The 17,858-nt window shown below is 58.2% G+C and overlaps 1 protein-coding gene across 1 annotated transcript in view; it reads right to left on the bottom strand.

Annotated features, from left to right (window-relative positions):
• Positions 1–1,614: 1,614 nt before the first annotated feature.
• PARVG (parvin gamma) overlaps positions 1,615–17,858 on the bottom strand; it is a 22,424-nt gene continuing 6,180 nt past the window's right edge. The window contains exons 5-13 of the mRNA XM_040637683.1: positions 17,149–17,277; positions 16,080–16,195; positions 14,668–14,723; positions 12,385–12,407; positions 9,755–9,813; positions 9,483–9,551; positions 7,407–7,508; positions 2,391–2,463; positions 1,615–1,936 (exon numbers count right to left, since the gene is read on the bottom strand). Coding sequence (XP_040493617.1) covers positions 1,827–1,936; positions 2,391–2,463; positions 7,407–7,508; positions 9,483–9,551; positions 9,755–9,813; positions 12,385–12,407; positions 14,668–14,723; positions 16,080–16,195; positions 17,149–17,277 — 737 coding nt within the window. The 3' untranslated portion in view covers positions 1,615–1,826. The remainder of the gene's footprint in view (positions 1,937–2,390; positions 2,464–7,406; positions 7,509–9,482; positions 9,552–9,754; positions 9,814–12,384; positions 12,408–14,667; positions 14,724–16,079; positions 16,196–17,148; positions 17,278–17,858) is intronic.

Genomic DNA, 17,858 nt, shown 5'->3' with positions numbered 1-17,858 from the left:
TAATGCGTTTGCCGGCGTGTGGACCCGTGCGTTCTTCCCAGGCTGAGGTTTTGGTGACTAGTACTGCTATTCACACGTAAGTCTTTGTGTAGACATATGTTTTCATTTTCCTTGGATAAACACCTAGCAGTGAAATGGCTGGGTCATATGGGGAGTGTGTGTTTCAGTTTATAAGAAACTGCCAAACGCCCTTCCAAAGTAAACGCACCGTTCTGCATTCCCACAGCCTTGTAGGAGAATTCCAGCTGCTCCACAGCCTTGCCCACACTTGGAATTGTGGGACTTTTCAATTTAGCCATCGTAGGAGGCGTGCAGGGGTAGCTCTGTGGCCTTCATCTTACTTCGCTGATGACTCATTGTACGGAGAATCTGGGTCAGGCAGCTTCGGCTGCTGTGTAACAAAACACCACAGGCGGGGGCTTGAGCAACAGACACTTACCTCTCACAGTTCTGGAGGCTGGACGTCCAAGATCAAGGTGCCCGCAGATTCAGGGCTGGGAAGAGCCCTCCTCGTGGCTTGTGAACTGCCACTTTCTTGCTATGTCCTCAGGTGGCAGAGAGAGAGAGAGAACTCTGGTGTCTCTTCATCTTACTAGGACACTAATCCCATCATGGGGTCCCCACCCTCATGACCTCCTCTAAACCTAATGGCCTGTGAATCGGGATAGGAGGGGAGCAGGTGGACGGGGGTGGAGTGGAAGGAAGACCACTTGAGACCTTCTCGCACTCAGACACCGACTCTAAGGGCTCTTGATGTCACTCCCTATAGAACGTCCTCCCAAGCTCCACCAGCTGGCCCGGCAAAGATGGCCTGGCCCACACCGGCCAGTCCCCTACTGCAAAACCCCTCCCCAAATCCAAGGCCGTCAAACTGTGATAACCCCAGACCTAGCGGGCTCTGTCCTCCATGGGGGCCCAGAGCTGGGAATGTAGGGGAGAAGCCCAGCAGCAGCCCCCGGGTGCCCAGTTCAGCCCTCCCCTGCCAGCCCTGACCCCCGCCCCCTGTGCCTTGTCCTGGCTGGTCCCTGCCCCACGTCGGCTACTGGGACGGCCACGGTAAACCCTCCTCCAGGGACTTAGTCTTTGAGAAACATAGGCAGCAAGGGCCAAGTCTCACCAGAGAGAGAGTAAGGTCCCTCCCTGGGACAGCCTGGGAGACCACAAGGATTTCTCCTTTGGGATTTCTGGGCAAGGTTCTCTGCCACCTTTGTGGGGGTGGGCCTGGGCCACAGTTCCTCTGGCAAGGACGAACTTAACTTCCCCAAGGGGCTCAGGGGCTTGCTTTCGGAGCCACGTGCATCACCCTGAGAGGTGGGGGGGGGCCTCTGGCCATCTGCCCTGACACCCGAGAGTCCTTTCTGCTCCCAAGGTCAGGCCCTGGAGCCCCAGTGAAGGTCAGCATCACTGGGCTCTCAGCTGCCCCCACCGGTGCCATCAGAGATGGGACTCCGAGCACCTTCCATGCCCGGCCGCGCGGAAGGGGAGCTGTGCCGGGTGGGGGTTGGGGGGGGAGCTCATACACACACAGATTGAATCGTCTCTCCCAGGACACTGCAGGCCCCAGATCCCTCCCAGAAATAACACTTGTTAATATAAACTGAGTGAGGCCAGGGGTTGGCTCAAAACAGATCCATGCATGCCTCGTGAATTCAGAGATACTCAGATGGACATGGGAATGGGGGTGGGGGCGGGGCAGACATGCCGCAGACACACGGGAGGCAGGGGGCAGCTGGCTGTACGGTGGCGCAGGTCCCTCTGGAGCCCTTGGGTCTTCCGGCTGGTGCAGCAGGCAGGCTCTGAGAAGCAGCTTCTAGGGGCAGTGACAGTTAATTTGGGGGTCCCTGGGGCTTGCTGTCTGTGCTTTCTTTCAGCTTGTGCTTTCGAAACAAGCTGTAGAGAACCCGCAGCGTGCTCTTGGCGTCCTTGTTCACGATGTCTGCGGGCCAGAGGAGAGCAGGACAGCTGGTCAGTCCTCGGCCAGGGCGAGGAGCGGGGTGACCACCGTCCCACTTCGCCCGGAACCGAGGGGCTTCTTGGGACATGGGATGTCCCTGCTAAACCCGGCGTCAAACAGGATGGCTGGTCATCCTAGGCCTGAGTCCCGGGACCCATCACATGGCCCTGCCCCCCTCCTCCACCCACCCAGTCCTCCCCTGCACCTCTCTTGCGGTGCCCCCCCCCATAATTCCTCAAGGTCTCATCTGTCTGGACTGCCTGCCCCAGGGTCCCCAGTCCCCTGTGTCCTCTCCCCAGGCCCCCTCCTACAGCGGGGTGGGCGGAAGCTATGGGCACAGCACCCCCGTCATGGGAAGCCCCCATGCCGAGCAAGAGGACACCCCGACATAGGCTGTCCCCCGACACCGCAGCGCCCACGTGCACCACATGCTCACCTTCGGGGTTGATGGGGTAGTCAAGCAGACCTTCATCCTTCAGCAGCTCCAGGGCCAGGGTGACGTTGTGCAGCTGTGACAAGACCCCACCAGATGTTAGTCCCAACCCAGCCCTGGGTTCCCAAGTCCCAGGCCCACCCATCACTCATGTCCCTCATGCTTCAAGGAGGCCATCTCTAGTGGGGGAGGCTGTTATGGAGAGGGGGATCTGGTCTGGAGGTCAAGGAAGGCTTCCTGGTGGAGGGGACACCTAGAGGTAAGTCCTGCTGGGTGAGGGGACTTAGCCAGAGAAAAGAACACGGGTTTCTCCTGGCCTTTTCTGACGCAGCCCCAGCACTGTGGGCAACAGAGGACCCATCGGAAACAGCTGAGGAAAGCAAGGTGCAGAGTGGCCAAGGGGGCTCACCCGAGCTTACAAGACAGAAAGTGGCAGAACCAGGTCTGTCTCACTCTAATGTCCGTGCAACGCAGGCTGGAGGCTGGAGCAGCTGCCCCTGCCTAGGAGCACGTGGGTTCAGATACCTGCTCGGTCATGGAGTAACTTCCAGCAAGTCACTGGGCACCCCCCGGCCTACCTTGCTCACCTGCAGAGTGCAGTCACCACCATTTCCTCCGTGTCCTAATCCAGGGTGCCGGATGGGAGCCCGAGGGAGCCCGGACAGCCCTTGGCTCAGAGCACATGCTCTGTTAGTGGAGTTTCCCCTATTCCCCCCATGTCCTGATCCAGGGTGCTGCGTGGGAGCCTGAGGGAGCCTGGACAGTCCTTGGCTCGGAGCACATGCTCTGTTAGTGGAGTTTCCCCTATTCCCCCCATGTCCTGATCCAGGGTGCTGGGTAGGAGCCCGAGGGAGCCCGGACAGCCCTTGGCTTAGAGCACATGCTCTGTTAGTGGAGTTTCCCCTATTCCCCCCATGTCCTGATCCAGGGTGCTGGGTGGGAGCCTGAGGGAGCCCGGACAGTCCTTGGCTTAGAGCACACGCTCTGTTAGCGGAGTTTCCCCTATTCATGGCTAGTTTCTCCCTTGGGCCTCAACACAATAAAAAAACCCTGCCCTTCTCCTGGGGGCAGTGGCCCAGTGTGGAGTGAAGCAGGTCTAAAGCGGGTTTCCCATTTGACCACAGGACGCACTTGTCACGGAGCACCTTGTAGGACCAGTGTTTCGGAAACACTTTGCCCATTTGCTTATTTAAAATACATTTATTGGGGCGCCTGGGTGGCACAGTGGTTAAGCGTCTGCCTTTAGCTCAGGGCGTGATCCCTGCGTTATGGGATCGAGCCCCACATCAGGCTCTTCCGCTATGAGCCTGCTTCTTCCTCTCCCACTCCCCCTGCTTGTGTTCCCTCTCTCGCTGGCTGTCTCTATCTCTGTCGAATAAATACATAAAATCTTAAAAAAAAATACATTTATTTATTGCGCATCTAGTATGGGCTGGCCATGCAGCAGGGGCCAAACCAGACCCCCTCGCTGCCCTCATGGCGTCGGGGCCTTGAGGACCACCTCCCGACGCTGTAAAAAATGATCACACTTGCTTCAGGGTGTCAGGCCTGTGCTCGACCTGAGCCCGGGGAAGTGCTGCAGCCTCCAGAGATGTCTCAGTGCGCTCCCCGCGAGGTGTCACCTCCCTTCTGTGCACGGCTTGAGATTATAAAAGTAAAACCACCACGTTGCATGGAGCTGAGGGAAGGTTGCAATCCAGGAGGGTGCGCTCGAATCCTCCCGGGGAGAAATAATTGAATGTGGGAGGAAGCCCACGATTCCGGTGCTGGGGTTTTGATTTCCGCAGAGCCCAGACGGTCGCCTCCCTCCCTCTGTCCCTCGCTCGTCTTCCCGGAAGGAATGACGGTCTCGCATAAACACCAGTGGCAAGGAAGGTCTGATAAGGAGACATTCAGTTTCGAGGGGCCACTCTGCCAAGATAATGATTCCTCGGGTGCCCCCCGGGGGGAGATGGTGCGGCCCCGCCCTCGTCAGCTAATGACCTCTTTGGCATTTTGATCCAACTATGCTCCTGTGGCTGAGATTGCCTACAACGTGCTACAAAAATTCATTCTTGGGGTCTGAGCAAAGAGGCAGCTTCTCTCCCCCAGTATGTAACATGGCGCAGATTGGGAAGTTGGTTTCAAAATCAGCGGCTAAAGCAGGCCCACGGCGCCCAGGGACATCGGGAGTCAGAGAGCTTGTCCCTGGCTTGTAACTGGAGTTTGCAAGCGTGCCGAATATTGGGCAGAGGCTTTGAAGTCCGATGAAGCCCAATACCCAAGTAACAAAGAGGGGACATCTGTGCTGTTCTGGGTCCCCGTTCTGAGCCTCTTCCCCAGGCTCCCCGGCCTGCATGTGGCCCATGCTGTTCCATCCTCTGGCCTTCTCCCCGACCTACGTGTTCTGCCTTCTGGCTGGAGGGCCAGCACCACCGCCTTGGCTGGGCTCTGAGCCTCCCGAGCCCTCCCAGTGGCCCAGCTTCGCACCAGCCCCCTCCCTGGGTGGGGAGAGGCTCACACTCCTCTGTCTTGCGCAGGGCTCACCCTGACTCCCTAGGAAGGAAATGGGGAGGCGGCCCCGGCTTTGGAGGTGGGGCAAGCCTGGGCACCGAGGCCACAGGGCCTCCTGGGCCGACAGGATGAGCGGGAAGTGATGTCACGCCAGCTGTGTTCCGCTTAGTCGCCTGTGTCTCTGCCAGCCCCACGGGAAGACCATGCTGGGTGTGCTGCTGGTCCCAGGAGGATGCTGGCAGCCCTGCGGCACAAAGCTCCACCACCCCAGCTGAACCCAGCCGCGCCTGGACCGGCCAAACTCAGCCCATCTGCAGACCCGTGGGTATAACGGGTGTTAAGTAAGCCACCTGTTGTCCAGGTGGTTTGTTACACAGCATCTCCGGGCAACAGCTGACTGATACAGTTCAGAAGAGCCCAGTGAGCATTGACCGTTGACCCTGCTACTACCACCGGAGACACAAACACTGCATGGCTCCAGCCTCTTTGCTCCATATCCCGGATCCAAGCTCTTGAGCCTCGGAGCCCTGAATCAATCTTCTGGTCAAGAGCACCCCTGCCTGCTGGGAAGCGGCAGGCCCAGGCCTGTGAGGCTGTGGCCAGGAGTCAGTAGGACATGGACAGACAGGGCTGCGGATGTGTGGGGGAGGGTGTGGATGAAGGGCCCCTGGATGCGGGGGCTGGGGTGGGGGCCAAGCCAGGACAGAGCCTCACACCCCACAGGCAGGTCTGATCCATCCCCAGGACCTCGGCCTTCACCCTCCCCAGGGACACAGGCAGGCGAAAGGGGACAGACATCTTTCCTTTTCCCAGATGGCCCCAAGGCTGGCCCTGGCAACTGGCCCTCAGCCCTGCTTAGTGGTCCTGCTCTGTAGAAGGAACCACTGCTGTGGAAAAATAAAGGGGGTGCCTCCCGCCCTGGGTTGAGGCTGCACGGGCCATGGGGACCCTGGTGTGGACAGAGCTAAGCAGGCCACCTGGGGTCCTGGGCAGGCCGCCACCTGCCCAGTGCTCCAGCCCATCTCAGCCACCCCTCTGGCATCCCCTCTGGTAGGACTGAGGCCCACGAAGACTCCTAGATGGTCCCGAGCAGGCCAGGGGCCCCAGGGACCACCCGCCCTCGATGCTTCCCCTCCGTGACCCTCCAGACTCCACCTGTGTGGCCTGAGAAGTGGGCAGGGCAGGGATTGTGAGCCCACGGGCAAGACAGAGAAGCCTGAGGTGCGGGCCACGAGCTGGTGGTGAGCAGGGACCAGACCGGGGCTGCTCGTTCCTCTGCATGTGTGCCCTGACCTGGGGCGAGATGCCAGGGGACGGGGCTGCCCTCAACTGCAGACCAGGGAGAGTCCCCTGCCCTCACTGGCAGGTCGATGTGGCTTGTGGAAGGGGCCTTCCCGGCAGGGGACGTCTGTGCACGAGCCCCGAGGGGGGAGAGCGCGAGGAGCTAGCACGGGGGCACCCCGCGGGATGGCCAGGGAGGCTGTGCGTGGGGACGCGGGCACACCAGTCACTGCCGCCAGCACTGCCGTCCTCTCCCCCGCTTCCCCGGGTCAGGACACACACCCTCCCATCTGCCGTGGTGCAGCAGTCCCCCAAGCGGCCTGCCAGCCTGCAGGGGCCACCGGGGACTCCTGACTCCTGCGAGGCTGGACCCCTGCCGTGCCCCGCCCCACCCCTGCAGCGCCGCAGACTGCAGGGGGACGCCACCCTGAGATTTCCGTGCTTCTGTCCGCACCTGAGCCTTGGCTGATGCTGTTCCCTGCCCTCGGGTGCCCTCCCTCAGCAAACCAAATGCTGATCTGATCGACAACACGTGTCACCTCCTCCACCACGCCCTTCCTGACTCCTTCAGATCACAGCAACCGCTCCCTCCTTCGGGTCCCCAATTGACCCACGCATCCTGAACCAACACACTTCACCGTGGCCCTGGGGAAGCATACATCACGGAGAGTACAGCGGGTATAGACTGAGAGGCCCTCAAAACCAGGAGCTGTGTGGGATTGTCTTTATGGCCCACATGACACAGCCTGACTCCAAGCAGGATCTCAAGAAATGAAGGATCAGGTGCAGGGGCAGAGGGGGGCTGGACAGGTGGACGGACGGACGGATGGATGGATGGACAGATAAGTGGGTGATGGTTGGATGGGCAGGCAGGTGAATGGATGGATGAACTGGGTGGATGGGCAAATAGGCAAGTCAGCTGATAGGTGTGAGGGTGGATGGATGAAAGGATGGATGGACGGATGGATGGATGGACGGACGGACGGATGGATGGACGGACGGACGGACGGACGGACGGATGGACGGACGGATGGGTAGATGAGTAGATAGACCGATGAATGGATGCGCAGGCAGGTGAATGGGCAGATGAATTGGGTAGATATGGATGGGTAGATATATGGACAACCAAACAAACTCCCCCCACTCTTCACTTCACTTGGAAGCGAACAAGGAGACCGGAATTGCCAGCTCCAGAAGTCTGTCCATTCAGGAGCAGACCAGCAAGGAAACCTCCGGGAAACTTACCATTTCTGCAGGAGAGGCGGGCGTGATGTAGAATTCCTTCAGGTGCAGGAAGAAGCCTTCCAGTTGTCCAATCAGCAAAAGTAAGAAGACCCCATCTGCGAACTGCGGAGGGGAGCATTGGAGGCAGACAGCCCAGGGCTCCCGCTCTGCCCCCACCCCCCCGTGGCCATGCGGCGCCGCGGAAGGCTCACACCTCTCTGAGCGTCAGCTGCCCTTGTGAGACTTGAGGACGGCCTCCCCGACCTTGCCGTGTGTTGCAAACATCGGCGGCAGGCTGGGAGCAGTCGCTGGCTGCCTGGCACAGAGCACACGCTCGATAAAATAAGCTCTTTCTACGTTATCTGTGTAATAGCCGAATATGGCTTTTTCAACCATATACCGTTGTTGCACAGGAGAAAACAGAGTTGAGCGCAAAATTATTCCTGCGGAGAGGTGAACAGCACACGGGGCTCATTCTGCTGGTTCCACATTAGCATCTCTGCCTGTCCGGTCTGCTCAGAGATAAAGCCGCTGCCCGCCGGCGTATCGTACGCCGGTACAACCCTACTCCATCTCTTCAAAGATACGGAACACAAGACTGGATACTGGAGGGAAAGCCACCACTCCAAGTCCTTAATAGAATTTCCTCCTATTAGGTCTGTTCCGACGTTATGAGATCGGCCTGAAATCTTTTCTGCTGATATTCCCCGGTAATACCCCCGAAATACCAGGGACCTCAACTTCTCCCCTCATCCGACCGTCTCTAAATACGGTCCTCCCACATATCACTATTTTCCAAACGCCATTCCTTCACCAAGGGAGAGAGAATGATGAGAAGCAAGTAAAATGGGGACCTCCAGGATCATCCTGCATGTACCCACATAAAATGTAATAAAACCCCAAATTTAGCGTTTATGGCATGTCTGCGGTGTACCGCGTCCTATGTAAACACCGGAGACTCCTCATCTTATTCGTCGCTCCCAATTCTATGAGGCTGGTCTCCTTAAACTCATTTTAAAAGAAGAGGAGACTGAGGTTCAGAGAAGTCCAACGCCAGGCCACATAGATAATGTGAAGGAGGTGTCCTTGAAGCCCAGGGGCCACACGTGGCCATCCGGTACCCATCAGGTCCACAACGTGGCTAACCCGCCACGTCACCGAACTGCATCACACACGGGCTTCTCCTGGGGCCACCATGGGACGTGCTGATGTGCACCAACTGTGGCCCCAGCACCCCGGACTCAAATTCCAGGTCCTCTGCTCTGTCACTGGGTGACCTTGCATGAGTTCATCGACATCTCTGTGTCTTAGTGTCTTCATCTGTAAAATGGAGTAGTATCTGCCCCCCCCCCCCGCTCGCGGGGACAGTGAGGGCTTTATTGGCCTCAGATACCCGGCACCCCGCTCCTCGCTGGCTAATGTCAGGGTGTGTCTGAGAAGTCATCAGCTCTGGCTAAGATCGCCATAAGCCCTTTGGCCCACCGGGGACCAGACCTGCCTTCCACCTCCCTCCCCCACGGCCACCACGCTGCATGGATGGAAACCAGGTGGCCCAGCTCCTATGCCAATGCCTATGCGGCCGGGTGAGGAGTCCAGTGGCCAGCAGGCTCCATCGCCCCTGAAGGCCCTGGGCTGACAACTAGCCTCTCAGCTTCTCTGTTCCCCTCTGTGCTGAGGGAACACTACAGGTGCATGGTATCCTCGTGGAAGGCCGTGGCCCCCTGCGGAAGGCTGACTGGTAAGATTCCGCCCCTGCCCCCACGGACTCAGTGTAAGTCAGCCACGGTGGGCTGGGCAACCGGGGGGCCCAAAGAGGCATGGCTCTAAGACAGCGCCTCGCATGTGACACCATGAGCAAATGCAGTCACACGTGGGGAGCTCCAACCGCATAGGGGAACGCACAGTCCCTGTCCCGCGAGATCCCCACGGTGTCCTTGGTTGGCAAGGCTGCCTCCCAGTAACAGCCCCCCTTCACTGGAGAGGAGGACCCCAAGGTTCCGAGAGGCGACACATCCTGGGCCAGAAGGGGGTGGGTCCCAGGTCCCAGGGCCCCACAGGACCCTCTTCCCCACCTGCACCCCATGGCTGAGTCCCTACCTGGGTGTCCAGGTTCTCCACAGACAGGCCCAGGCGGTCCAGCCTCTGGTTGACAAAGTTCACAATGGCCTACCCGAGGAAGGACAAAGACCTTAGGCCCAGGGCTCAGGTTTGCTACCTTCCCGCTCGGGGGGAGGGGAGGGGCAGAAAGCCCCCTGCGTGGCGTCCGAAGCCCAGTAGGGGAGGAGCGAGGGCCTTGTTCCTTCCCCTTCACCCCCCAGGACTCAGGGCAGACAGGCGGGAGGGCGACTGGGAGCTTTGATCTCTCTCACCTCTTTCACCGTGTTCACTTTCTCCGGAGCGAGCTTAAATAATTCATCAAAGACGTCCTCTGCAGACAGATCCAATAAACATCTCATTACATGCTGTTATCTTCGTGCCAAACAGGGACTGTATTTCCATACAAGTTTCTCAGGGTCCCCAGTCCAGAGGGAGCTGAAGTTCCACCTCCGGATTCTTGAATTTAAAAAACAGGGCTTGGGTCTGTCTGGGTCACTGCTCTCCTGGCTGTGTGGCCCAGGGGGACCGCCTCCCCTCTCTGTGCCTGGGTGTCCTCATCTGCAAAGTAGGGCTGATAATACCTACTAGATGGGGTCGTTGCAAAGATGAAATTTGGGGCCACATAACATACTTGGCACGGCTGGGCACACAGTAGGGCTTCAATAATGGTCGTCCTTTCTGTAGTGGATGCCTCTCGTGTCCGCCCGGCCGCAACCCCGTTCCCCGGGAAGCTGCCCTACGTCCTCCCAGTCCCCTGCTCCGCCCACAGGTCCGCGGGGTGGCCACAGGTGGCCAGCCCCACACGGACACTCGGCCCATACGTCTTCTCCCCAGCATTTCTGGATTGGCAGAATGAGGACATCGAGCCTGCATCGTGCAAAAGGCCAGCACCCTCAGCGGCTGAGTCATGCCTGCGAGGCTCGGGAACAAAAGAAGCATCTTGGCAGCTCGCAGCTCAGGCCCTGGTCCCGCCTCAGAGACCCGAGTCCTCAGACGAATGCCCTTTTCCCACAAGCTGCCTTCCTAATATTTGCAGCCCACGCATCTCCCTGGGGGAGACTGGTCCTCGGGCACCGAATGCCCAAGCTGGCTAGCAGAAATGACTTTCAGACTCTGCCACTCGGCGGCTGTGTGACCCTGAGCAAGTCACTTCACCTCTCTGTGCCTCGGTTCCCTCATTAGCGAAAGGTGAAAGATGCACCAGAGAGCATCGTGCCCTTTCGAATGCACCCACAAACATGGTGGAAACACCAGTGGGCTGTTCCAGAGCCCTGGACCCATGCTCACGGGAATCGTGTCCTGAAAGAGCCAGGAAATGAAAGGCAAACGTGTGCTCCGTTGACAGGAGCCAGAACAGCATGAATGTGCTGGAAAGGGTTGTGAGGAGGTCCTGCTCTGTGTCCCTGCCCCTCACCACGTGACCCACCCTCCTGCTGCCCCCTGACAAGCTCTGCTCCCTAACAACCCCCATCCCCATGCCGCCCTACACACACACACACACACACACACACACACACACCAGCCAGCCTCCCTCTACCTCCCCTCTCCTTCCTTCCCCCACACATCCTCCCTCAGCCTGTTCTCAACCTCACAGGTCATTATTTCCACCTCTACAGGTGGGGTGCCCCTCATGGAACCCCCTGCCCACACAGCAATGTGTTGTAAGTGGGGAGGGCTTAGGGAGGAAAATCGTGTTGGGATGGAAGGATGATGGACGGACTGGTGGGTGGGGGGATAGATGGACTGGTGGGTGGGGGGATGGTTAGATGAACAGCCGACCAGGCCAACCGACTGCAGAGTGAATGAATGAGGGGCGCCTGGGTGGCTCAGTCGGTTAAGCATCTGCCTTTGGCTCAGTTCATGATCCCAGGATCTTGGGATCGAGTCCCGCGTCGGGCTCCTTGCTCAGCGGGGAGTCTGCTTCTCCCTCTGCCTGCCGCTCCCCCTGCTTGTGCCCTCTGTCTCTGTCTCTCTGACAAATAAACAAAATCTTCCCAAAAAAGGATCCTCATTGGCTATAAAAGGTACAACGTCTACATCAAAAAGAAAAAGTACTGCACTGATTAAAACCTATGGAAGAAATAAAACATGCACGAGTCCTGGGGCGCCTGGGTGGCTCCGTCAATTAAGCATCCGACTCCTGATTTCAGCTCAGGCCATGATCTCGGGGTTATGAGATCAAGCCCCACACGGGGTTCCGCACTAGGTGTGGAGTCTGCTTAAGATTCTCTCTGTCCCTCTCCCTCTGCTTCCTCCCTCTCTCTCTAAAAAAAAAAAAAATCCACATGTTCATATCAATACCAAAAAAAAAAAAGAAAACTAAAATAAACAATTCAAAAAAAAAAAAAGAATGAATGAATGAAAGAAGGAATGGCTGGACCAATCAGTCGGTGGGTGAAGAGGTCTGTCACGAAAGCAGCAGCCACATCACAGACCAGCCACGATGAGGCACCCACGGGGCTGAGCGCATTCGCACATTCTTTCAACCCCCATCACCAGCCTAAGATGTGGGTGCCGTTATTAATCCCACTTGGCAGATGAGAAAGCTGAGGCTCAGACAGGCTAGGACACTTGCCCAAGTTCACACGGCCGCTGAGAGGAAGTATCAGAGTTCGAACCCAGGCCGTGTGGCTCCGGAGCCCGCATGTGTGTAACAACAGCTCCACCGGCCGCCAGGGGGGATTATAAATCTCCCCCCCCCCATGAGCAATATCAGGAGAGGAAATGGCTGGGTCCATGGACGGACTGACAGATGGGACAAACGGACCAGAAGAAGGCTCGAGGTACACACAGCAGGGCGCAAAGGGCGTGAGAACGCCCAGCAAGTCACCCCTCATCACCACGTCTGTTTCAACACGCACCCGAGAGGAAAAGATGTCCTCAAAGTGACAATAGTACTCACTCGTAGGCTGGTCCTTGTCTGTGCTAAAGGGAAATTGTAGGGGGAAAAAGGCAAAGAAATGGTTAAAAAAAAAATCACTGTCTTCAGACCTACAGTCTCTTCACATGACAAGACTTGGCACGGGCAGAGTTGACAACGAGGCTGGTGGGCTCCTTCCCTGGTGGCTTCGTGAGCAGGCAGGGAGGGCCTTGTGCAGCGCCAACGGCCAGAAAGAGGCCCGTCCCCTTCTCTGGAGGTTTCCACACCCGGTTACGTCTGGGTTTTGTCATTTCTGTGGTTGTCATTTTAGTTGGGGCGGGAGGCGTTACACGTGCGACCAGACACACAGACTGGAAGTTTATCGCAGGTGCATTTTTACGTATGCCCTGTGGGATCAGTACCCCAACAAGATAGAGACCCTTCCTCGAAGCCCCCCGTGCTCCCCTGCTGCCCTGTGACCCGCCAGCCAGGAGTCCCACTGCTCTGACCCCTCCCACCGTGCGTCTTGCCTGTCCTGGGAGTCCGGGGCGGTGAAATCACACAGGACATACTCCTCCGGGTCTGGCTTTTTTCACTCTGTGTTTCTTGTTTTGATCGTTTTCCTTTGACTTTGTGTTAAATTTTCCATGCCAGCCCCACCCCTTAGAAGCAAGGTTCTGGGCCCAAAGCAGGACAGGCGGTCCCAGGAGAGCCAGGTGGCCCCCGTGACCGCAGCCCTCAGCAGCAGACTGGGCCGTGCAGGGCGGAGCCGGCAGCCTGAAGCAGAGACCCGGAGCTCATCAGCACGAGCCAGGGTGCCGGAGGGCGAGACGGCCCCGAGCCCTCGCGGAGTTCCGAGTTCATAAAGGGGCAGAGAAGGGTGATTGTAGGACCGCACGCGGGGAGGAATGTAGCATCATGAACAGACGACACCTTCCCACTCAGCTTCCCCAGACTCATCTCCAGACCCTAAAGCTTCGGCTTCGGAGGAGGGGCCGGGTCAGGGCCGCTGAGCAACTGGGTGACTGGGAGGTCCCTCAGCCTCACTGAGTCAGAGGGGAGCACGGCTTCTTCCCGGGCTGCCCTGGGGAAAGTTAAATGGGCCTGCGTGTGCACCGGACCCCCTGGCCTGAGGGGCCAGCAAAGGTCTGCCTCCTCCTGACCTTTGCCCTGCTCGGCACACATGCTTGGGTCACAGCGGACACCGGTCATCAACTTTCCTTTGGTTTAAGTGCCTCCCACTCCCCACAGGAGCCATAGACTGGAGGGACCCCAGGGTCGGAGGGAGTCCAGGTGGGGGAAGGCCTTCACAACAGCCCAAGAGGTAGGAACGGGTCTCCATTTTTCAGAAGACTGGAGGCTCCACACGGTGGGAGGTGACTTGTCCAAGGTCACACAGCTCATATACCACCAAGGGGGGGGCTAAGCCCAGGTGGGGCTGCGTGCCAAGCCTGTGAGCTAGAGACCTGACCCCCTAGCTGGGCTCTGTGAGGGTCAAATGGGTCACAGGGGCTCACCCTGCACATAGTGGGCCCTCAGCAAATGTTAGGTGAGAAAAGAAACCTACCACTTCCTTCGAGTGGCCCGCTCTCAGACCAAGCCCGACAGACCTGGCCGGCGCTGCCTGGGAGAGCCTTTACCTCCAGGAGGGCCGAGGGAAGAGCTCATTGGCCGGGCATCCTGCTCGCCCAAACAGAAGGTAAACAGCAGGCTGACATGGGCACCCAAGGACAGGGCCTCCCGCCCCGCACGCAGGAGGCGCTCAGTAAATGGTGGTAGTATGAGGGCGTGTTTGGTGCTCTTGTGTCCGGGCACTGGGAGGCCAGCGGGGTTCTGTCATCCTGTTACAACGTCTGTGCCCGTCTGCAGCATCTCCCTGCCACCGATGACTCCCTCACCCATGGCCAGCGCGTGGGCACCAGGCACAGGGGACCCAACATGGCTTCGGGGTCCTCTGACCCCAGTTCTGGATTCTTCCTGGTCCACAATGGCTGTGGTGTGACCTCAGGACTGGGAGCCACAGCCCCTTTTCTAGCCCCAACTCTGCCCATTTTGTTGGGTTGTGCAGAGGGCGAAATGAGCTGGCAGGGGTGGGCACGCCTAACAGCCCCTAAAGGGCCGTGCCCTGTGAGGCCCGGCAAGGTGGAAGGGCTCCCAGCAGGGCTGAGGGGTCAGCAAGGCCCTCTGGGGGCTGAGAGGAAGCTAGGGAGATGTGAGGCCCCTCCCACAAAGGTCAGGTAGATCAGACCCCGGCCCCAGGCCCCACTGCCCATTCCCTGAGAAACATAGGCTGGCCTCTGCCGTGGGCCCTGGTTCTTCCCTCACCTGCATTCAGTGAGCTGTTCCACTGACTTCTCTGACTTCAGACCACTTTTGGTGCTCTAAAAAAGAAAAAAGGGGAAGAAATTGAGTAAGCCCAGAAAACTCAGAGACCCATGTCGGCCACTAAAAGACTGTAGTGGCCAGAGCAGCCCCAAAGAACCAGCTCACTCTACCTCGTCCCCTCCTCAGGGTGGTTCCTGGACAGCTCTCATCACTGTGGCCCGGCTCAGCTGTCTTTCTTTCTCATGAGCCTTGAGCCCCACAAGGATGAGAACAATGTCTGTCTTGTTCCCTAGGTATCCCCAGAGTTTCACCCAGTGCCTGGCTCACAGGGAGTCAATAAACATGAGTTGATCTGAATAATGAATGAATGATGACCAGGATGAACAGATGGATGGATGGATGGACAGACGGACAGATGATAGATAGATAGACAGATGGGTAAACGGATGGATGGATGGATGGATGGATGGATGGATGGATGGATGTGTGAATGGATGGATGGATGGATGGGTGATGGATGGGTGGCTGATGGATGGATGAATGGATGGATGATGGATGGGTGGATAAGGGATGATGGATGGTGAATGGATGGATGAATGGATGGGTGGATGATGGATGGATGGATGGATGGTGAATGATAGATGGGTGGATGGATGGATAAGTGAATGAATAAGCAAAGGACTGAAGGAATACAATCACCTCTGATTTATATAAGAAGTATAAACAAAGTCATGACACTACTTAGTAGAGAATTTTAATCAATGGTTTTGAAAAAAGTAAGAATGATTTCACCTGAGTGAAAGGTAAGCTCCTAGACAGGAAGCCCCATTGCTCACCAGGTACTCAGAGCTTGCGGGAGGGAGTAATGGGGAGCAGGGGCAGATGGGGGCCCCTTTTGGGGTGCTCCAAGTCTGCTGAGGGAGAAGCCGTGGGCTCCGGGAGCGTGAACCTCAGCACCAGCTGTGAGTATGCTAGAGTAAGGGGGCCTGCAGGTGGAGAAACCCAGGAAGGCTCCCTTGCACGGTCACAGCCATCAGTACTGAACACGGGACAACACTGCAGCGATATGGGCCAAGGCTGTAATGCTCCCAAAAGGCCACGAACAGATGACCACTTATAGCCTATGTGACGTGGTTGCCACAGGCAGGACCTTCCTAACACCCCCTGGCAGATGCTATCTGCTGAGATAAGTGGGACTGGCCAGCCCGCAGACCTCCTTATGGCCCCCCTGGACTCTCGGCATCTCCCACCCCCAGCTCCAGCCCTGCCCCCACGGCTGTCCTGGAGGGATGCGATCTGTCTTGAGGGAGGGTCAGCCCCTCCCATGCAGCACTCCCCAATCCAGGGTATGGTGATGTGGACCCAAAATGCTCAGCCTACATACAGGGGTCCCCTGGGGCCCAGCCTCGTACCTCCATGGTGATCACCTCCACCTGGACGTTGGCCGGGAGGGGCAGGTCAGGCTGGAAGTGCTTGGCCAGGGCCACGAGCAGATGCAAGGTGGCCAGTAGGTCCTTGCTAAAGATGGCTGGGAGGGGAGGGGGCACAGGTCAGAGCCGAGGGGCTGCCCAAACCGGGGCCCCATGGAGGTCTCCTTGTCACAACCACCCTCTAAAGACCAAGGAGCTCTGCGTCCAGCCTTCTGGAAGCCAGAGGTCCGGAGACATTCATTCTGAACCCAAAACAGTCACCCTTTGCCCTCGTCACCCTACTCTGCGAATGCAGCTCACGGGCACAAGCCACAGTGTGGATGGGGCTTCAGACACAGAGACAGTCCCTGTTGACAGTTATGAGCAACTCAATGCCCTACAGTGGGGCCCCGGCCAGAGAAACTGCTGGATTCAGATGAGTGTGACTTAATTCAGGGCCAACGCTACGCATATCAGTCTTTGAAAGAGAGTCTTTAAACAAAGTGGTCAAGGCGGTGGCATAAGACCCAACAAAAACTCCTCCATCATCACCCCCAGCCCTGGAGAAGGTACCGAACCCCTTTCAGCCTCAGTGTTCTCATCTGGAAAATGGGAGGAATGCGGGGCTCCACGTGGCGGGAGCGTCATACTGAACCGCTAACGGGCTGGGGCGGGGGTCTGGGTGCTTTGCTCATGCTCGTTTCTCACAAGCCGGCCCTGCAGGTATAACTTATATCAATTAATAAAAGAGACTGGTATCACCCAACTGACAAGATAGGTGGGGGCTCGTGGTGCTTGGGACTCAAACAGGGGCTGCCTGGCTGACCGTATTCATGCCGCTCGGTGGAGTGCTCAGTGGCAGCCACACCGCCGGGGTCTGAAGTGCGTAGGGCTGTTCGCTCCCAACAGGTGCACGACTTTGCACAGGAGGCCGTGCTTCTTCCAAGCCCCCCGGGTGTCCCCATACCAGAGGCAGGTGAGCACACCTGCTGGGTGAACAGAGGTCACCGGTGCAAAGGGACCCAGGCGCCCCGCCCTCCCAGGACCCTGCCCCAGCCGAGGCCCCACTTACTTCCCACGCTCCACTTNNCCATCCGCAGGCTGCCGTTGATGGCCTCCAGGACCACCTCGAGCTTGCGCCTCTGGCTCGGGGCCGTCAGAGCCATCTCCTCCACTTCCAGCCTGAGCCCAGTCAGCATCTCTAAGGGCAGGAGAGAGTGGGAGAGGGCCAAGGAAGGAGTGGGGGGAGAAGTGGAAGGAAGCAGAAGAGGGAGGAGGGGGAGGGACGGGGCAAGCTATGTGACCGGAGCAAGCCCCTGCCCTCTGAGCTGCCCTCCACTGGCCTGCCTCACCCTGTCCACCCCATACCCCCTCCCTCAGCCTCCTGCACAATGATGTGTGTCTCCCTTCTGCCAGGCAGTGTGGCCTGGACTCCGAGGCTCAGATCCTGACTCCCCTGCCTTCTTCCCTCTGAGACCTCGGACAAGTGACTAGGCCTCTCGGTTTCCTCATCTGTAAAATGGGGACACTAACAGGATAGGGTTTTTCTGAGGATTTACCGCATCTGCTCCCAGGCAGGTGCTGGGGGAAGGGGCTGGTAGGATCATTCGGTAGCCAGCTACAAAGGGCTCCACGACCGACCAGTACTGAGCCAGGCCCCAGGCCGGCTGAGGACTGGAATCGGGCCCACCCCTGCTCTCTGGGACCTCACAGCTTTGTGCAGAAGGCAGGTGTGTAGACCAAACCTGACATCTCAACAGCGGGGGGGGGGGGGGGGGGGGG

This window comes from Ursus maritimus, unplaced genomic scaffold (assembly GCF_017311325.1).
Source record: "Ursus maritimus isolate PB19 unplaced genomic scaffold, ASM1731132v1 scaffold_21, whole genome shotgun sequence".
NCBI lineage: Eukaryota > Metazoa > Chordata > Mammalia > Carnivora > Ursidae > Ursus > Ursus maritimus.
This window is presented reverse-complemented; position numbering and strand designations above follow the sequence as displayed.